This window comes from Ictalurus punctatus, chromosome 11 (genome assembly GCF_001660625.3).
Source record: "Ictalurus punctatus breed USDA103 chromosome 11, Coco_2.0, whole genome shotgun sequence".
In the NCBI taxonomy this organism is placed as follows: domain Eukaryota; kingdom Metazoa; phylum Chordata; class Actinopteri; order Siluriformes; family Ictaluridae; genus Ictalurus; species Ictalurus punctatus.
The window spans coordinates 19,975,096-19,996,724 of NC_030426.2; the positions used below are offsets into that span (position 1 = coordinate 19,975,096).

A 21,629-nucleotide genomic window follows, 5' to 3' on the forward strand; every position below is an offset into this window, starting at 1 on the left:
AGAAATGTCTGCTCAAAAGACACAGTCAGTTACGACTTCAAAAAAAAGAGAGTGATTATAGATGAGAGCACTAGTATATTTATGGACGAGGAACAACTGTGTGGGGGTGTTGGGAATATTCAGAAATATGCTCAAATAAAATGCCAATTTCTCTGGGATACAATTTCAGTTGTGTGATACAAAATGACATCTGGGTATGGTTTGAATCGTTCCACTCAGTACAGCCTATTTGCTAATATACAGCTTGTGGAATACAGTGGTGGCTAGATGAGAGGACTAAAATCTAATAACTATCAATAGCTCAATAACAAAACTATTAGATGTGTTTAACCATTGATAATATCATGTAAAATAGTGCACTGCTTACATACATGATAAGACAGTTATGGTGCAAACTATTACATATACATGTAAAAGCAGATGAGAAGCTGAATTCATTATTTCTAATTTTTAAAAAATGTTTTAGATCCGTAATGTCCTATTGGGTTCGTGCCATGTTTCTTCCGAATACCAAACATTGTAACAGACATATTGTAACCCTTTCATTCAAACAAACAAAAAACCTACTAAACTTACGATTCTGTCATGTCCTTTTGTGTCATTTGTAGTTTGAGTGGACAGTGTGCAAATAGTCTATCTACTAGTTTGAGGTGAAAAGGATGATAATCCACCTTATTCCCATTCATTACACCTGCAACTGTATTTCAAATGCAGCTTCTCAATCACTGCTGATGATGTGCTATGGATATGTTAATGATGCAGACTGAAAAATGAAGATCTAATCTAGCTGGTGTTTCATTTTGTGTAAACACCTGACACAACACCCACTCATAGGCTGCATGAATCTACAGTTTGGATTTTACTTCACTTTCCAGCCTCGCTTCGTCATATCATTCTGAGTATTTTACAGCCATTATTGGTGCTGCTTCTTTTGGTTCCACAAAAGCCCAAATTAATACAACATTTGTTACTTTTAGTTTGCCCTGCTAGCTGGTTTATACCAGCCAGCCCTGGGTCTAAACGCTGTCTTCAAATCCCAATACTGCCAGGCAGCCATTGCCGGGCGCTTGCGCAAGATCCTATATTACTCAGCTGTAGGTTTCCATCCTCACTTGTAATTTGCTTTTGACAAAGTTATTTGCCAAATGAATATGATCAAATGTAAATTCAACAAATTCTCTGAGTGATTTTAATTACATTTCAATTAGAGATGCACCGATGTATCGGGTGATGATCGGTATCAGCCGATAAAGGCAATTTTTCATGCTATTGTCCGATATCACTGAATAATCGGTTATTGGTATCGGCTGAGAAATTTAGTATCGGTGCATCTCTAATTTTTATATATTATTACAATATCAATAGAAATGATTTTAGTACTGAGCATTAAATATACTATTGCTAAGAAAGTTTCAAGTCATTATATGTACTACTTTTGAGTATGTTGATATAACACACATTGGATTACTCAGCAAGTCAAACAAGCAGTTTACTGCTTTGTTTCAGTAAACAGAGTAGATTAAACAGAGCGATCATGACGAGAACTGACAGAACCACCCCTTTTCTTATAAGTAATGCATTCCACTCCCTACTAAATAACCCTACTAATACCAGAAGGGTGTGCTGTTTCCATAGATGATATGACACAGGGGTTCAATCACCATTTGTCCGTCAAAATGAAGTTGCTTCTAGTCTTCTACTTCTCTTCCTCTCTCTTCTGCTCAGGTAATTATTTTATACTCTATTTATGTAGCTTTTCTCCCCCATTTAAACCAGTATTTACTAGGTGTTTTAGATTTTACAATTTATATGTTTGTTTTTATACGTTATATGCTTTCTTTTGAAGTAGCCTCCATGTTTTAGGTCAAAACTTAATTTTGGGCTGGAAAGAGTCTAAACAGTTGTTCAAAAAATAAAATAAAAGAAATAAATTATGAAGTTATTTCCCCCCCAAACACAAGATAATATATAACAATCAGGTTATCACTTTATCACTTAATGTAGGAACTAGAAACAATTAGCAATCATTCTTAGGTCATTAACAACTGTGAAACATTGTCTGTTTTTGTTTCTACATGGAAAACATAAATAGGTATTAATATTATTTATTTATTTATTTATTTATTTATTTATTTATTTATTTTTAATCACACACATCACAAAAGATGTGCAGAGGTCCAGTTTCAAGACTTCTCTGCTCATCCTAAGTAGCAAATCTAACATTGACTTTATTCAACTGTATAATGATTTAACTGTTGTTAGCATGTTTGTATTTCATTATCTGTGTACACATTAACTGTGTACTCTACTATAGGCATTATTCCTGCATTAAGTTTCGGTTTGATTTTTTCCAAGTAACCATGCTGGAGTGTTTAAACTGCATTGTTGATTCAGGATCGTGCAGCACCACATGTTCACAGCAGTGTCCACCAAGCAATTTATGTGCTGCTTTGATATACAATTATTCTATTCCAGGTAAGCATTGGCAAAAAGTCTTGTTTATTGTTGCTTAATTACAGTATTATGAAACTTTAAAGAATGCTCAATGTGGTAACTAAAAACTAAACAATACAGGCTATGATATGGACTTTATGTTTAAATGTCTGTTTAAGGGCTTAACGTGACTGTGATTGGAGAGATTCGTGGCTGCCTTCCACAGGCTGCCTGTAATCAAGCGAATCCAAGTGTTTTAGAAACCACTTACTCAGCCAATGTTGGAGTGGCAAATGGTTTTCTATCCATCTCTTGTTGTGAGTCTGAAAATTGCAACCGCATCATTATCCCGAGTAAGAAAAATTATATATTTATTTATTCAGTACCCTGATCTATTAAGTTGTCATATTGGGTTTTACATTTCAGATGGTTTTATTCACCATATACTGTATGCATATTAATACTGATTAAGTGTGTATGTGTTTAGGACTGAGCTTACGAGGACTATTTGATAATATCGTATTCACCAGTTCATCCAACTGAATACAAATGCTGCGTCCTAATTCGCCTACTTATACTACGCACTAAAATTATGTACTCTTTTTGTGAAGAAAAAGTACATACTTTTGCGTGTGTCGCAAAAGAGTATGCAAGTGCTGGGACATACGAACACGTCATGTAACTGAAGAGAGCGTTGTTGCCTAGTTACACACACTGTCACCGTAAACAAACTCCTCGCTGCATTTCAGATTTTCTTCATTCATTATTCCTTACATAATTTAGACTATATCATTTAATTTACCATTCCCTTGATTTATTTTTCGACATTTCATTACACCTCTCTGAAATGCATCCCTGACGTTACACTCGTCCACCATGTTCGCAGGTTGAATTCGGCAAAGCAAACCGTCATAAAACTCCTCCCTCGTGCAAGGAGTTATGGGCGATATTAGCTGAAAAAGTGTCTACAGATCCACTGTCACATAGTCCACGTAATGAAGGTTAGGACGGATGAAAGTGCAGATAAGAGCTTTTAATAAAGAGAGGCAGGCAGACAAATCCAAATCATGAGACAATAGCGTGGTAAAAAAACAAAACAAAAAAAAAACAGGCAATGGGTCAGGCGATCTGCAAACAGGCATAAACTTGGCAAGGCATGAAACAAAAACGAGAAACAAGAAACAAGATCAGTGAACATGAAACAAAACGAGGAACAGGGTACAAACACTTGGTATGGTGATAACACTCAATACTTCGCAAAGTCATTGTGTTCAAACAGTCTCTTTATACTGTGGTTGTGAGTGCTGTGAATGTGATGCAGGTGTGCATGATTAGAATGAATGTGAGTGTTCTGGGAATTGCAGTCCATGGTGGCCATGTTTGTATTCCACAGTGCAGGATGGGAAATGTAGTCACTGGTTTGCTGTGATATGACATCCACATTTCGTGAATCTATAGCAGACCATCTGAGTACCTTTGGGTTACTCATTTCAACATACTATGATTTGGAATACACTAAATTTAATCACAAATACTATTTAGGATATGTAGTTGGCAAATTTGGATGCAGTACATGTGAGTCACAGTAGATTTTATCATGGTAGAGCTGCATAACTTTGTAGAAATGTAGGATCTGATTTATGAGCGATTCTGGTCCCTTCTAATGGTACTAATGGTTTGATGTATGAATGTAGGTAGATCTAGATTTCCTATACCTATGACGGTAATTTTGCATGACCATTTTGGGTGAGATGCTTAAATTAAACATTGATCATTTTAAGAATTAATAAAATTGTTTGCTCAGAATATGTACTCGTAAATAACCCCACTGAACAATTTTTCTTGCAGAGTTTTAGGGGAGGAATTGAAGCAAATACAGAAATAATGTAGCTATGTTCAACCATGTCCTGGTCCTTTATGACTTTTTCAAAACATAAAAAGAAAGCACCTCTCTGAACATATATTCAGCTTGTCACAACTAGAATTAGAAAAAGAGGTTTTACTCCCTCTAGGCAATTCTCATTGTCTCAGTTTCTCATTGTTTGTGCAAAATATCACTGTAGACTAACCATAAACAATCAATCATGTCTCTGAGAATGTAATTCGTGAATGATTTGCAGCCTGAGGGTGCACTTGTGAGTCCGTATAGCACAATTTTGTATTTGTAGTGCCCCTTAGTGGTGATAAACACAATTTTCCAGTCATTCCCTTCTGGTAGTCAGTACCACCAGTCTTCTATTCAATAAATAAAAATCCACCTGCATAAAAGAGAGAGGTAGAAGATCCAATCCAGACTAGTTTAGCATATTGTACCATCTCTAATTTACGTTTGCAGCTTTCAGGAAATGTTCTTATCCAGAACAACTTACAGTTGCTCTACAGTCTCTATCAAAAACATATCTTCATACTAGTTCTCTAGGTCAGTTCACAAGAACACCATCAAGCTAAAACCTAAAAGAGCATGAAAAGAAAACACACCAATAATGAGATTTAAACAAATAAAAATAAAAATAAAAAGATACTACGTAAGTGCTAATTTAAGTGCTTGGTGAAGTGGCAGGTCCTTAGTCTTTGTCTGAAGATAAATTAAAATGTTTAATAAGAATTTTGTTGTACTGCATTGTTTATGTGACAAAGTCTTTTTTCTTACTAATTATGAACTTTTGCCTATACAGCTACATGCTACAGCTTTGCTGTTATATGTGTGTTTCACAGAGCTAGATAACAAACCAAATGGACTTCAGTGTTTAAGCTGCAAGAGGTTAACAGACACAGAATGCATCTCTTCCATTTCGTGTGTGGGAAGTCAAGATCATTGTATGACTGGAACAGGTTAGGTGAATATGGTTGCTTCCACTAATACAGTACATACTATTTATGCGATCATTTTGGAATAATACCATACATTTGTTTTTACTGTGACAAGGATGAGGTAAGTGGTTCGAGACAAATTTCAAGGTCCAAAAGAGTTCCATGTTTTTTAAAAAACTGAAATGTCAAATTGAAAAAAAGAGAAAAAGAAGCACACATCCCGAAACAAAGAACTGACAAAATAATAAGAATGCTCAGACTTAATAGTAGTGAGTATGCCATTCGTATAAATAGTATGATAAATCAATGTTGGATGTGGAACAAATGAATAGGCAAGAGGCAATTTTAAAACACTCTATTAGACATGTATAAATACAAATATAAATATAAATATAAGAGACATATTTATTTCAGCTTTAATTCATTATATCAGAATTCCAATGGGTTAAAAATTTACATACACAGGTTGACTGTCTCTTTAAAAAGTCTGAAGAATTCCAGAAATTAGTGTAATAACTTTTAAGCTTCAGATTAACCAAGTGTCGTAATTAAGAGTTTATTGGGAGTGCACCTGTGGCAGTAAAAAATCCTACCTTTAGAGCCAGTGCCTTTTTTGTCCTGGATAACATAGGAGAATCCAAGCTACTCAGCCAAGACCACTGAAAAAAATGTGGACCTACTCAAGTTCGCCTTAGGAGCAATTTTCATATAACTGAAAGTACCATAAGCATCTGCTGAAACAATCGCATGCAAATAAAAAATCTTGGGACCACACAGACAAGACATTGTTCAGGAAAGAAGCATAAATTAGCTCCCAGGAAAAAGGTTCAACTAAACCCCAAGACAACAAAATAACTGGTAAAGGAGGTGGAGGCGACTGGTACCACCAGCCCTTTAAAGGAATGTTCTCTGGTCAGAAAAATTCAAACTGTTTGGTCATAATGATCAGTGTTGTGTACTGTATGGAGGAAAAAGGGTGAGGCTATGTCTCGATCAGCTCCTTAGCTCCTGAGGTCGTGAATCAGTATATCGTGTACACGAGTGTGGGCTTTACTAACTGTATATAGAACGTCAAATATAATTAAAAATCGCTAATGTAAGTAATCATTTGAGAGCTACAACAACGCATAACAAGCTACTTACATTTGTAGCCGGAAGTACTGTAGTTTGTCCTCCCTTTTTTTCAAGCTGAGGGGCTTCAGAAAGCATGAAGTCATTTCCAGTAAGGGAACATAGTGAGCATGAATGCTTGCTGGTTTTTGTGGTGCAGTGATGGGATTCTTTAGGGAGCGAACGGTTCAGTGCACTGGAAGGATTTTGCGATTGAGTCTCCCTGATCAGTGCCCTGACTACTGAACCAGGGAGCTGGTTGGGACATACCATACATGGGACATTGAACATTCCAGCAAACCATGTAAAAACTTTTGACCCACTAAAAATCTGATATAATAAACAAATAAATAAATTAATTAAAGCTACAAAATAAAAAGTCTTTTAGATATTATTTTGAAATGTCCTCTTATGGAAATAAAGCAGATACCATAATTGACCTCAAACAGGAAATACATAGTAAAATGAAATGTCTGGAGTTATATACATCAAGCATATCAGGGGTGAATTAAATGACCAAGCTAATAGAAACTGTTACTATTGCATGGTTCCAAATGCAAATGAATTAACATAGGCACTAAGATCACAGGCCTGAAAGGATCATGTTATATTACCTATCACTCCTCATGCATCACCACAGGACTTATGTTTGTCTTTCCTGTAAGAGATCTAATCAGTTATACATTGGAGAAACCAAGAGGAGACTGGCTGATTGTTTTGACCAGCACCTTCATACATCAGAATGAATGACTTCTCCTTACCAGTGGCTAGACATTTCAACAGTGATGGACACAGTATTAATGACATCTCTGTGTGAATCACCAGTTGTTATTATGGGAGTAATGAAGTGATGGACAAGTAAGGAGAAGGAGATTATTTACAGTACACTCTCTGAACATTAGAACAACATGGAACGAATGCCATGTTTTAAATACAGCTCTTATATCATATAGCATTTCAAATATCCACTGGTTTCACTATAGCATCTATCAATCAATCAATCAATCAATCAATCAATCAATCAATCAATCTATCTATCTATCTATCTATCTATCTATCTATCTATCTATCTATCTATCTATCTATCTATCTATCTATCTATCTATCTATCTATCTTCTGCTCCGTCTAAACAGTGTCTCCATTTCTGATATTTTTAGCATGTATCTAAGTAAGAATACTGGAGACCAACTCCCAACAATCACTGATTAACTTAATTCATGAATGATTAAGGGCACACTGGTGAGTTTACTAATTGTAGTGCCCCGTAGTGGTGAAAAACATGTATTTTATTCATAACCCTCACTTTAGGTCAGGTATTCAGGGCAGGAAGTGTAGACATTATTCATCCACCCATCCATCCATTTTCTGTACTGCTTATCCAGGGATGGGAGGATAACATTAAAAATATATTCCATCGCAGTTGTAAAAAAATGTAATCAGTAAAGTAATCCAAGTATCAAGGTCACATATGTAAATAAAGTCGAGAGAAAAGCAATATGATCTAAAATACTTTTATTTAGAGCTCTTATTTTAGAGCTTAAAAACATGTCCAATGTTTGGATTTGTTATAAATAAATAAGTAAGTAAATACATAAATAAATAAATAAATAAATAAATAAATAAATAAATAAATAAATAAAAGATCACTGTCCTTGATGTGGGTAACATTACATCACAAAAGCTAGGGTGACCATATTCTGGTTTTTGAAAAGATTGGTGTGTGAGAAGGCGGGAATTACAGAGTGGGGTTAAGGCAATGCAAATATGCACACACATGATGCAGTATGAGACCATAAGCACATTACAGTGAAACTAAAGCCGAATCCCTGACATTTTCCCAAATTAAGAAATCCCGGCCAGACGCTGTTTTAAGGTCTGAAAAAGAGGACATGTCCGAGAAGCAGAGGACGTACGGTCACCCTAATAAAAGCATTTCAGAGAACAATTTGAGTCAATGTCTACCAAATTAACATGGACCAAAGGTTGCTCATGTGAGTCTCGACTGGCAAGAGAGAACCAGCACTATAATCAAGCAGCTGTCTATATTGTGTTCTTTGGTTTTAAATGAAAAAAGAATTGTAATCCTTATCCTTCCCATTTTTAATTTTTTTTTTACCTGTAATCTGATTACTTTGTTTTTTGTTGTAACTGTAACGTTTTTTTTGTATCCTGAATATGTAACGCCATTACATGTATTCCGTTACTCCCCAAGCCCGTACTTATCCTGCACAGGGTCACAGGGAGCTGGAAGCCTATCTCAGGGGACTTTATTTACTATAGCTGTAGGTTTGGATGCAGAACAAGTGTATAAATAAAACAGTCAGTACTCAGGTGATGGTGACCTCTGCTGGTTGGGAGGATGTGGATGTGACATTTTTTTTTACCCTTTCATATGAATATCTGATTCCAAAATGATAAAAATGAACTATCAACTTGGGTTTCAATTCCATCTCTGGAAAGTACTAACCAGCTATAATAATATTTTTCTTTTCCCAGTTTTAGACCTGGCAAACTTAACAATCAAGGGATGTGCCTCTAAAAGTTTCTGTGATGCACATTTTCAAAATTCCACATTGGGAGATGTCCACTGTTGCTCAGGAAACTTGTGTAACAAGAGTGAAGCCTGGAACAGGCAGGATGTCGTCTTGTTACTGATGATCTTGACTGCTACTAAACTAATCCAATAAGGACATGAATTGCACAATTTTGCTCTAGTTATATAAATATGTCTATAAATGCATGATAGTATTTGTTCTTTTCCTTTGCTTTTTTGTAATGTATTTTGGTAATTTTGGTGATGATGTATAATGTACTATAAGTCTGGAATATAACTTTCTCATTCTGATATTAAATTATGAAATTATATTAGACTTTTTTTTATTACAGTATAAATTGTGTGTGTGTGTGTGTGTGACATTTGATTGCTTGGCTTATAGGTTGTGTACATCTATTTATTTATTTATTTATTATTATTATTATTATTTTTACATTTTAAGAAGTTGCGATGTCTAAAACATTGCTCAGTATTTGCACCAGAATATATTTCTGGTGATAATAAAAACAATAAAACAAATCAATTTGAAGGATCTGGAGAGATTCTGTATGGAGGAATGGTCTCGGATCACTTACCATTTATTCTCCAACCTCATCAGGCGTTATAGGAGAAGGCTCAGAGCTGTAATCTTGGCAAAGGGATTTAGCAGAAATTATTGACTAAAAGGGTGTCAATGATTGTTGCATACACATATATATATATTTAAAAAAAAAAAAGATAAATCTGTGTTTTGTTTGCAATTGTTTGATATCACTGAGAACAGAGTATTTTTTTTGTGTGTGAATTTTTTAACAAAAAATCAAAAGGTTATACAATAAAGACTATTTTTCACAGCCTTCTTTGCTCAGATTTACCAAGGGTGCCAATATTAGTGGAGGGCACTGTAGTTTGTCAATTTGACCTTTTATCTGATTTTATTGCTTAGCTTTATAGACTTAAATTATTTAAAAAAAAAAAAAGTTGTATGGCTTTTTCTGAAGTTCTAATGCTTAAAACATAATTTTGTCCAAAAATTCAACTAGATAATTTTTCAGGTGATAAAAATAATGAAAACAAATATGAATAAGTTCTATTACTGATATGAGCTGATGTTTAGATTTTTTATTTCAATTAGTAAAAAAAAAAAAAAAAAAAAGTAAAGGCAGACTTAAACACAAACACAGTCGATCAATAAAGATAATACTTGTCTGTTTATTTAATACTGTATCAAAGTCCAACCACACGTTCGGACTACATTAAATAGTTACTGCAGTGGTGTTTTGATACAGAGACTATATTCTTAATTTTTACAGAACCCAGTGATTTTTTTTCCTATTGGATTTTCAAAACCTTATACGAAATTGGATGCTATAAAAAAGTTTTTTTTTTTTTTTTTTTTTTTTTTTTTTGTGCTTTATGACCACAAACACAAAAACAGTGCTCTGCTGGCTGGCTGCAGTACAATTTTTAACCCCACCCACTCCAATATAAGAGAATAGAATAGGATTTTTCCGCATTGCTTTCTTTTTTTTAACCCCAGAGGGCCAAGTGTTCTCTTCAGTCTCTGGATTTTCTCTACGGTGGTATGGTTTCTGATATTTTTTGATATTTTAGATATTGTGATTTTATTTTCATGCAGTTTACTAGAAACAACAAAAATCTGCTAAAATCACTAGATTACCTTTCTTTACTAATAGTGAAAAAGAACTAATGAGTACATTACATCAGTCCGTAACTGACACATAACTGCATACAAGTCATTTTTTACCCTTCCTGAATAAACAACTTTGTCTTAGTATATTAGTTTAATAACATCAGGATTAACACCAGTTATTATGACACAGGTTTGCTACTGTCAAAATATTTGATATTTTGTGGAATTCAGTCAATATCTGTTCATTAAGATGAAGCTGTGCTTGGCCTTGTACCTTTTATCTTCTTACTTCTGCTCAGGTAAATGTTCATTACTTTACCATGCACCTTTTACATATATTTGTCTTAAACTATTTCTTTCTTTCTCTTTCTTTCTTATTCTATCTATCTATCTATCTATCTATCTATCTATCTATCTATCTATCTATCTATCTATCTATCTATCTATCAATAATAATAATAGCAACAACAATAATAATAATAATAATAATAATAATAATAATAATAATAATAACACTTAATTTTTATATTTCATGCATTTGTACATTCTAAAATTCTACATGTTTGTTTCTTTGAGTTGCTTGTGTCCATTTTGTTAAGTCATCTAAGCTCTATTTATTGCCATGCATGCATATTTGAAAAAAAAAACTATTTTTATTTTACATTATTATCATTTTTTTGTTGTATTTTTTGTATTACATTATCACTATTTGTTTAGTATTTATATTGTATTATTACTAGTTACTTAGTAAGCAACATACACTGAACATGTGTTTACCACACCCCAGAATGATTCATTTATATGTTGGCAAAAATGAATGCTGCAATCCCAAGCACTGACAGTTCACTAGATTGTAATACAGTGTGGGAAAACCTACTGCTATACCTGTATTCATGCACTGTATATCTACTGCTATACCTGTATTCATGCACTGTATATCTACTGCTATACCTGTATTCATGCACTGTATATCTACTGCTATACCTGTATTCATGCACTGTATATCTACTGCTATTCCTATATTTATGCATTGTGTATCCACTGCTATTCCTGTACTTATGCATGGTGTATCTGCTTCATTTGCTCTTTTTTCCTTCCCAGTATCCATGTTGCACTGTTTAAAATGCTACAGTGAATCTGGTCAGTGTAACACCACAATTTCAGAAGAGTGTGAACCAGAACACATATGTGGTTCTTTGACATATAGTCTGTTTGAGCCAGGTAAGCCTGAATTTAATATTATTTATAGTACAGGGCAAACATATGTATATAATAAAAACCTAAAAATGTATAATGGAACTTTTATAGTGATCAAATTGTATTTTATAGGGCTTAATGTGAATACTACTGTAGAGAAACTTGAGTGTATTCGAAGGAACAACAATGATCTGTTGAACACAACCGCTACAGACGTCCTTTTTTACTCAGCAAATGTTGGACTACTGTATGGCTCAGTGCACCTGTCCAGCTGTGAGTTTGATAATTGCAATAGAATCGTGGGTAAGAAAATTGATCCATAGTATTATTATTATTATTATAATTATTATTTTTATTATTATTATTATTATTATTATTATTATTATTATTATTATTATCATCATGAATAATAATAATAATAATAATAATAATAATAATAATAATAATAATAGTGAACGTTATTTTATAAAGCACCTTTAAAAGCAGCTTCTCAAAGCACTGAGAATCATAAATTATTATTATTATTATTATTATTATTATTATTATTATTATTACCACCACCACTACTACTACTACCACTAAGCAACAACTATAATACAACATTTGTCATATATATATATATATATATATATATATATATATATATATATATATATATATATATATATATATATATATATATATATATATTTTTTGCCCTTTGCCATTTTGCCCTGCTTTAAATCTGATTGGCTGAAGGCAGCTATGTTTTTTTTAAGAAATCCAGTGATGATGATCACACCAACACTTTTGCTGACACCTTGAATTTAAAACCTTGATTTTTTTTTTGGCATGGTGGCTATATTGCTTAAATATCTTAACATTTTTGAGATTCACACTCTCCTGAATAGACTGATACAAAAGCAAAAAAAAAAAAAAAGGCAAACAAAAAAGCACATATGCAAATTCTCAGAGCTACATTCCCCAAAAGGCAACGTTGTATGAATTGAGCAAAACTTAAGCTCAAAAAAGAAATGTAACCGTACACCTTATTTTCCAATGGATATGCTTGGTTTTGTTATTTATTTATTTTTTAAGTAATTATGTGTTCAAAAAATCCACACGTCATCACACAGATGCACAAAGACATAGACATCAATCAGACTTACTTTTCCTTAATAACTCATTTTTAAAGTCATCTGACTTTAGCGCCGGTGCTTGGACCCCTAATAATTGACTTTAAATTGTACAATAAAATGCATGTTGATTAAGAAGAAAATCTTGTTTTACAGGACTATACAACAGCACGCCAAATGGTCTGAAATGTCTGACCTGTGACAGTTATTCAGACGAAGTCTGCAACTCTATTTTGTCCTGTGTGGGCTATCAAGATCACTGTTTGTCAGTCATACGTAAGTTTCTCATTTTTGTTCAAAACCATTTTTCCCTGCTTTAACCATAATCATACAATGATCACAGCATCACTTGCTTTCAGTGTTTTAATCAATTAACAAAATCTGGTATTATCTGTTTTTGATTAGGTACACAGTTCAATATAAATATATGGCCATGGAGAAACAAGAACATCTTTGGATGTGCCTCTAAAACTGTTTGTGACAGAGTTACCAAGACTTCCTTTTTCGGTGAAGCCCAATGTTGTATAGATAACTTGTGTAATAGAGTGTGAAGTCTATATCAAGCTGGAGCAGCAATTTAATGTTGATCCTATTTAAACTCATCAAAAATAATTTGATCCATTGCTCTCTTTCCTACAAAACACACACCTTTCTCTTGTGAGGTGAGCATGTCTTAACTGAAGTTTATAGCAATGAAAATGGCTGGTAATTCACTCAAACAACCATGGAAGAATCTACATCTTGGTTAAAGAAATAAGTGAAAATATATTTCTGTAAACTCTTACATACGTTCACTTAACACATGGCATTTTTGTAAAATGTGTCTTTTATCATAAAAATATTTTCACACCAATTGCTTTTCATTACCAGACAGTTGTCAATGAATAATATGTTGTTTTGTTGTTACATAACTGTGTTTAATATATGGATCAAATCTTATTTTAATAAAAAAGAACTCAATTTATAGCAGTGATATACATTAAAATACCTTGCAAAATATTAGTGATCAACCAGTGACTAATAAAACAACTGACTATAATAGTGAATTATTTTATTCAGTACAATTTAAATATTGTACCTTTATTATTACATAGAACAGAGTGTAGAATGATTGTATAGCTTGTTATGTGACATAATGTTATGTGCCTAATTTTAAAGGTGTAGTCAGTGAACTTGCTTTAAAAATTCAAATACAAGGAGAGAAGATTTTTCAATTCACATTTAATGTTATCGACAAACTGGTAGAGATGACTTTGTGATTATTTACATATCAAAAACAAAGAAAAAAAACATAACAGTGCCTTCTATACTATCCTTGGCACTTATAAAATGTCTGCTGACCTGCCATGCTAGTGTATTGTCAGATAGTCTTTAATATCGAGTCTTCATAGAACCTGAATTCAGGGGACACTGCGTACACCAATACCTATGCTATGATAAAAAAAAAAAAAAAAAAATAGAACTCACTGCATTTATTTCCATGAGTCTTCAAGGTTGGTAAGATAGTTGACCATGATTTTGAGATGTGAATAATTCTCGGACTTTTGAGGTCCATGCAGATCGTCTCAAAACACTCACCTGCTGTATGACCTGTAGTGATCATGAACCGGAAATGAATGAATATCTAGACCTAAGAACTAAATAAATCTACGCAAGCCTACAACTACTCTTAATTTGCATTGATTTGTTTCTCAGAGGAAACATCCAAGTCACTTGACCAAACAAGACACTAGCCGGACAGAGATGATTGAATAGCCTAGTACATCTGATCCTGGACAAGGGGCCTTGCATCATCCTTTCATACAAGCAAAGCGTGAACTTGGAGACAGCTCATCCTTGAATTTGTAATTGATGATGTTCAGCCATTCTTATTGTTTGAGCAGCCTTTATTCAAAAAACTTTTGGAGGGATTCACTGGAGGCAAAACAGTCATGTGCAGAAACACACTAGTCCAACGTGTTGAGAAGGAGTTTGCAGTTATGAAAAACAACTTGACTGAAACACTTGAGAATGTAACATGACAGGAGACTTGTGGACTGCACATAACAGAAGTTTCTTAGGTATGACATGCCACTGGATTGAGGAAAACACTAAGGAAAGGACATCTGCAACACTGGCCTGTGCACGAGTTAAAGGGCAGCATACTTTGGATGCCCTTGCTACATAAATTTGTGAAATACATGCAGAGCATAAATTACAACATAAAGTGAGGGCTACTGTGACAGACAATGGGAGTAATTTTGTTAAAGCTTTCCGTGAATTTGAAACATCTGAGGAGGTACTTGCATATGAGCTGGTTGATGGGATATGAATTTTAGATATGGGTGCAAATGGAGTGAGATGAGAAGCTTAAGTTTTTTCTTCCTCCTCATCAAAGATGTGCCAAACACACCCTAAACCTGGTTGCCACCATGGAGGTGGATAAACCAGCATCAAAAGGCCATTCTCGGAAAGTTTACCAAAGTACAATGGAAATATGTGCTTCTATATGGAACAAGGCACACCGGTCAACAGTAGGCGTACAAGCTGTGCAAGATGTTGAGAACATGAGAGTTTCTGTTCCATGTATTACCAGATGGAATTCAGAGTATGAGGCCATTTCCAAACTGATTGGTTTCAGAGATGATCAACTGACTGACATCTGTGGAAAACTTGGAGTTACCGGACTGTACCCACATGAGGTGACATTTCTGAGAGTATGTGGATGTTTCCCAATCAATTGATCTTCTACAGGGGGAGAAAAGATGCTACCTTGGATTTCTCATTCCAACAATCCTAAGCCTCAAATCAAAGCTTTCTGACAAATTACCACAGGTGTCTTACACAGCAAACATTGAAGCACTCACAATCGCTTGATGCAATACTCAGCAGCCATATAACAAAAATGGCAACAACACCAATGCCGAAATTTCTCTTGTGTTGGCTTCCTCCAGAGAAGAGAGGAGATATGTGCAAAACACTGGTTCAGGAGGCAACATCTTTGGAATCCAGGGCGCCTTGTGCAGGTGAGATACCAAAATTTCTTCCGCTAGAGGTAGGTAATACACAAGTGGGAGGAATTCGGGCATAGAAAAATGTTGAATATACTTTCAGCTTCATTGAACATAAAGTCAAGTCAAGTGGATTTTTACTGTCATTCCTCTATATAGCTTGTATACATTGGAACCAAATGATGTTTCTTCAGAACCATGGTGCAACACAGAACAGTAGGAAAGACTACATAAAGTGCAAATACACAACAGTGTGAGACAAGTGCAAACAATAAATACACAAGATAGTAAATAAACAGGATAATAGATACACAGAACATGGACTATAAACTGTAAACATGGATTGTATACTGAAAGCTTGCACAATGTAGCAGCACAAGTGTAGCTGCAATATTGGCAGTGAAAGTGAAAACAAACGTAAAATAGTACAAGGGTGATACGCTGAATTTGAACTCTTTTTTTGAAAAGTTTTAAATCATTTCTCATTTGCACCAGATAATTTTCAGTTGACAATAAAAACAATAATATTAAAAAAATAATAATTTTCATTGCTGAGACCATAGCTGATTTAACATTAATATTGTAATCCCCTAGCCTGAAGAAAAGACCTTTGATTTTATTTATTATGTACACAATGGATCAATAAAGGTCAAGTTTGTCTATTTATTTATTTATAAGTCTGTTAACTCTCTCAGTTGCATGATGCAGTCATTGCAGTGATGTTCTGACCCAGAGGACTCTATTCTCCTGTAGAATACACTCTTAATTTATGCAAAGCCCATACAATTGCAACATTTTTGCAACATTTCGGATTTTCAAAATATTATTGGAAATGCAATGTTCTTACATGACCACAAAATCAAGAGATAAAGAAATCATGGTGTACAATATGATCCCTTCTAATGAAGAACAATTTTTAACCAGGCCAAGTATTCTTGTCAGTCCCAGGAGGTCTGGTCATGGTAATATGGTAGTCATTTTCTATACCAAAACCCGGAAACAAGTTAACATTTTAGCACTTCCGGTTCCATCGTCCCGAAGTCAATTTTAATTAAAACTTGAAATAAGGACTGTGCTAAACACAAGCTTAAAATATTTTCACGTTTTATTCTATGACATAAAATACACCAGTAAAACCCCACTCTTGATTTTTTAAAAAGCTTTTACATGTATTAAAAAAGGCGGTTGCTAACTGTCACGTAATGAGGGTTTAGGATGGATGCAAGTGCAGATAAGAGCTTTATTGAAGAGAGGCAGACAAATCCAAAACGTGTGACAATAGCGTGGTCAAAATCAAGCAAAAGGTCAGGCGATCGGCAGACTGAGCTGGTTCTGAGCTGGAACATTCACCGATTACCTTGGGATGGGCATCCCGAGGTAGGAACAGGAAACAAATAGAAAAGGATTAGTGACTGCTGTTCATTGAATTTCATAACCATGCGCAGTTGTTATTGTTTTATCAGAGATGACTGCATAACAAGGTTATGAGATGCGTTATGTGAATGCAAGGTTTAAGAAATGTGTTTTTAATCAAGATTTAAACTGAGAGAGTGTGTCTGAACCCCAAACAATATCAGAAAGGCTATTGTAACCCGCTCGTCGAAGGTGGGTCACTTACTGGGGTATTACAGCGTGTAATGACCGTAATGAGCAGTCAGAATTGGGCCAGATCAAAAGATTATAGATTCACTCGCTGGAGCCACAAGTTGGATGATGACAGTGAAGTAATACGCCAGACACACAAATTAAGTTAACTTCGTATATTGTATAAAATACCCAGTAGGAACAAATATAACAGTCAGGAAATAAAATAAATAACAAATTAGAATCCCAAACTTATACACTAAACAATTATCAGAAGAATACAGTATATGTACACTACACAATTATTAAGTTAACACAACATCTTTCAAACAATGTGGTACTCAAATCAGATCACATTGAACTACTAACTTAACTAAACTCGGGTCTTGGTGAGACAGAGTTCACGGTCCCTCGGTTTACCGAGTACCGAGTCAGTGCAGTCTGCGTGTCCTCCTCCAAAGGAAACAAGTGTCAATGTACACACAGTTCTACCTGATCCCTTGGGCAAAGGGAAAAATTAATCAAAGCTCACGGACGCAGTGTCCTGAAATTGCAACCTCCTAGCTGCAATCAGGTTCTAGGTCAAGTGGGGTTGGATCGCCATCCATTACTGGAACAGTTTCTCCAAGGTTATCCAGAATCTACGCCGACGGGTCGGACTCCACCGTATCCACAGTCGATCAACATCTGAACTCAACATTAAAACCTGACCTACATGAGATAGGTCACATAAAATGACTTAACAGCTAACTATTAACATGGTCAGCATAACTGGAGTTAATATCAATAACTCAGTAACCACATTCATAATACACTTAATACTTTAACTGCGTGGATGTAGGGCATGAAAACTAGCTATCTGCTAATATTCACTAACATCAGTGTTTCAACAGTTACTAGGCCCCAGCCGTAACGGTTAATACACTCATTTTAACATTCGTCGTAAAATATAATTAAAAACATACATCTCAACGGAACTACTCCACTTACCAGTGGTAGCAGTCCTAAATACAGAATACCATGAAATATCTGTTTTTATCATATATACACAATTTATTAACAAAGATAAAGCTCCTTAGCCTTACAGCATACAGCTCACGGTGTACAGCATATAAACTCACCAGTGCAAGAGAACGGCACAATACTCTAGCATGCCTTCCAACTTAGACTCTTTCGTGGCACTCTACACTGTTTGTAATTTACACCAGTAACAGCAGCATCAACATACCACTACGATGAGTCAGTTACTGGCATCTCGTCCTATCTCCCTCGCTAGCTGAGAGGCGGGCTTAGCCATCCCATTGGCTAGAATGTAGCAACTCTCACTCCTACAGACTGATGTCCTAACAGCACCCTGACCTCATATTGGATAATACTAATGGTCACTCAGGACTTATTTATTTATTTAATCTATTTAAATCTAAGTTTTACCCCTGGGTTACACTATTCCAAAGTTTAGGAGGTAAATGTGAAAAAGTTGTACCTCGTTTGGTAGACTTTGATATCCTCAGTATTATCAAAAGTCCGGAGTTTTGCGACCTTAAAGAGCGTGAAGGATTGTAATGTGATCGAAGATTGGTTAAATATAAAGGAGCTTGGCCATGTAGGGCTTTATAGGTAGTAGTTATACTACTATACTTATAGTAGTAGTATTTTATAATCGATACAGAACTTAACAGGTAACCAGTGTAGAGATAATAAAATTGGCGTAGCTTATTTATTGAGGATACAGGACAACCACCTAACAGCGCATTACACTGACTACGTTTACATGGACAGCAGTAATCTAATTATTGACCTTACTCTGAGTAAGATAATAACGTGATTAAGGTGTTTATATAAGTCGCTTTTAGAATACTCCTTTCATGTACCCGTTTTACATGATATAGAACATAATTAGATTAACGGCACACGTCATTACGTCACCGCGCCACGCCGTCCGACGTCCCTCCAGAATTTCCCGTATCAACATACAGTACGTCTTTGTTATGGTACCGTATACAGGTTTGGGTGTTTTTATTTAATTTTTTTATGAACGCTTTAAGTGCAGTTAATTATTTGTCACGCTGTACGTGCAAATAGACAACTGCTTGAAGCCGTGGGCTGTGTCCCAAACCGTGTACTTACCGTCTATATAGTAGGCAATATTGCGGTTTGGGATGCAGCTGAACTCTCTTGTTCGCTGTAAAACGTAAAACTGGCATGTGTGATCATGTCCTGTCGCAAAATGCGGTGAAATTTCTCACACGACGTTAATAAAGTGATTAAGGTGTTTACATGTCCGTAATACACGTCGATAATGCGACTAAAACAGAAGTACTCCATCAGCATGTAAGCCATCAGCATGATGTCATTGAAATGGCAATGCCGTGGCATATTAACAAGGCATTTAGCGCCTTCTAATGTGTAAATTGAACCTCAGCATAACTCAACCAATATGAATTGGAAACTCAGTAACACGATAATATAACCAGCAATACCGATTACAGATTAAAGACCAATCAGATACCCGATAATTCAGCAGTGAAGTAAATTAGCAATATAACTCAGTGGGCCCACATATGCACTCACATTCACTCACAAACCCCTCGTAGCAGGCCTGATGGTGGAACATGGCGTGTCCTGCAGTATGATGCGGCCTAAGTGAAGCATGGAGCTTTAGCTCTTTAGCCGCATTGCACCAGAGTAACTCCAGGCTTTTCCGGTCACCCAGAGTGCCATCTGGTTCGCCACTGTCTATATTCGGGGCGAATAACTCTATATGGAAATCCAGCATGCTCAGTCATCGGCTAATGACTAATCGCCACCCATCCACAGGTAGTTGAACTTGCAGACTGCAGTTCTCACTGATTATATTGCAAAACTCACAAATAATGTCCTTATTTGCGTAACCAGAGTCATGGATGCTGCAACAGGCAATTACTGTGACGATTAAAGTGGGTTATCGGTTAGAAAACCCAAATTACATAGAATATCTCCAGTTCCTTTCACTTCTCTCTATTTTCATTTTTTTTCACTGTTCACCGCTCATTAACATGATGAAGAATCTGTGTTATCATTCTTTACTATTACTAGAAATAGTCATAGTAAACAAACTACCAAAAACAAATAAATTAGTTTATCTTATTCAGTAGAATCCAGATTTATGATTGAGAAGAAAATCTTTTTTTTCATAGATCTAGACAGCAAGCCAAATGGTCTAAAATGTCTGACCTGTGACAAGCATTCAGTCAAAGTCTGCAACTCTACCATGTCCTGTGTTGGAAATCAAAATCAATGTTTGATAATCAAAGGTTAGTTTCCCCTGTTTCTTTTAAAGCAAATTAGTTCACTCTGCATTGACTATAGCTTAATTCTCTTTTCTGTGTTTTGAAATGCAAACCTAATTAACCAAAATCTTCTAATATCTGTCTTTTCTAAGGTTCACATTTCCCACTGGATTCTAATATATTGGGATGCAGCTATAAATCTGTTTGTGACAAATTTACCAACATTAGCAGTTTGCATGAAGTCCAGTGCTGTTCAGGGAACTTCTGTAACAAGTTGTAAAGTCTGGATTAGAGTTGACCTCAGCATTTTACTGTTAATCCTATTACCTAAAATAATAAATAAAATAAAAACAAATTTCTGTCTCTCTCTTGCCCTCAGACTTTATACCTTCTTTTTTTGACGTGAGCATGTCTTAATTAAAGAATAACAGTAACAATCAGACTACGTAATAGTTCATTTACATTTACTTGCAGATGAAAACCAGACATGAAAGAACCTTCATCTTGGTTGAGGAAATAAGTGAAAGTGTATTTCTATAAGAAAACTGTAAGAATAATTGTATTCTTTTACATATTCTAGCTTAACATGTGGCATTGGAATTTGTGTTTTAATTTGATCCTTGAAATATCTTCCCATTGCCACACAGCAAAATATGGAATAAATTGTTGTTATTGTTGTTGCATGGATGCATGAAGCATATTTTATTAACCCTTAAACAGACACACAATAAAATACTTTTTTTTTTTTTTTTTTTCTTACTAATTGGATCACAGTCAACAAAATTTCATTGTATATATATATATATATATATATATATATATATATATATATATATATATATATATATATATATATATATATATATACACACATACGTATAAAATTCACCATTTAGATTAGGAGTAATGGACATCTACCAGCCGGTTGACTT

The 21,629-nt window shown here is 34.8% G+C and overlaps 2 protein-coding genes and 2 long non-coding RNA genes across 4 annotated transcripts; 3 read left to right on the plus strand and 1 right to left on the minus strand.

Annotated features, from left to right (window-relative positions):
• The first annotated feature begins 1,615 nt into the window (after window positions 1-1,615).
• On the plus strand, window positions 1,616-9,252 carry LOC108271599 (phospholipase A2 inhibitor gamma subunit B). Its single transcript, XM_017479271.2, has 5 exons — window positions 1,616-1,725; window positions 2,356-2,475; window positions 2,613-2,786; window positions 5,149-5,265; window positions 8,852-9,252. The coding sequence occupies exons 1-5, from the start codon at window positions 1,641-1,643 to the stop codon at window positions 9,040-9,042; spliced, it is 687 nt and encodes a 228-aa protein (XP_017334760.1). The 5' UTR covers window positions 1,616-1,640; the 3' UTR covers window positions 9,043-9,252.
• A 1,062-nt stretch (window positions 9,253-10,314) lies between these two features.
• On the plus strand, window positions 10,315-13,707 carry LOC108271500 (uncharacterized). Its single transcript, XM_017479113.3, has 6 exons — window positions 10,315-10,471; window positions 10,733-10,841; window positions 11,644-11,763; window positions 11,872-12,042; window positions 13,011-13,130; window positions 13,260-13,707. The coding sequence occupies exons 2-6, from the start codon at window positions 10,793-10,795 to the stop codon at window positions 13,403-13,405; spliced, it is 606 nt and encodes a 201-aa protein (XP_017334602.1). The 5' UTR covers window positions 10,315-10,471; window positions 10,733-10,792; the 3' UTR covers window positions 13,406-13,707.
• Window positions 13,708-17,589: 3,882 nt separating this feature from the next.
• LOC108271539 (uncharacterized) lies at window positions 17,590-18,700 on the minus strand. The gene is made up of 2 exons (XR_001813849.3): window positions 18,550-18,700; window positions 17,590-18,139 (listed from the first exon to the last, which is right to left on the minus strand). It is a non-coding gene; the product is annotated as an uncharacterized LOC108271539 (long non-coding RNA).
• Window positions 18,701-18,720: 20 nt separating this feature from the next.
• Window positions 18,721-21,369, plus strand: LOC128634025 (uncharacterized). The gene is made up of 3 exons (XR_008397226.1): window positions 18,721-19,045; window positions 20,605-20,721; window positions 20,850-21,369. It is a non-coding gene; the product is annotated as an uncharacterized LOC128634025 (long non-coding RNA).
• Window positions 21,370-21,629: the final 260 nt, after the last annotated feature.

What these genes read in the sequence shown, in the direction of transcription:
- LOC108271599 (XM_017479271.2), top strand. Translation starts at nt 1,641, where the DNA reads ATGACACAGGGGTTCAATCACCATTTGTCCGTCAAAATGAAGTTGCTT. An exon ending in TTCCTCTCTCTTCTGCTCAG is followed by an intron (nt 1,726 to 2,355) that starts GTAATTATTTTA and finishes ATTTTTTCCAAG; the next exon opens with TAACCATGCTGGAGTGTTTA. An exon ending in ATACAATTATTCTATTCCAG is followed by an intron (nt 2,476 to 2,612) that starts GTAAGCATTGGC and finishes TGTCTGTTTAAG; the next exon opens with GGCTTAACGTGACTGTGATT.
- LOC108271500 (XM_017479113.3), top strand. Translation starts at nt 10,793, where the DNA reads ATGAAGCTGTGCTTGGCCTTGTACCTTTTATCTTCTTACTTCTGCTCA. An exon ending in TAATTGCAATAGAATCGTGG is followed by an intron (nt 12,043 to 13,010) that starts GTAAGAAAATTG and finishes CTTGTTTTACAG; the next exon opens with GACTATACAACAGCACGCCA. An exon ending in TCACTGTTTGTCAGTCATAC is followed by an intron (nt 13,131 to 13,259) that starts GTAAGTTTCTCA and finishes GTTTTTGATTAG; the next exon opens with GTACACAGTTCAATATAAAT.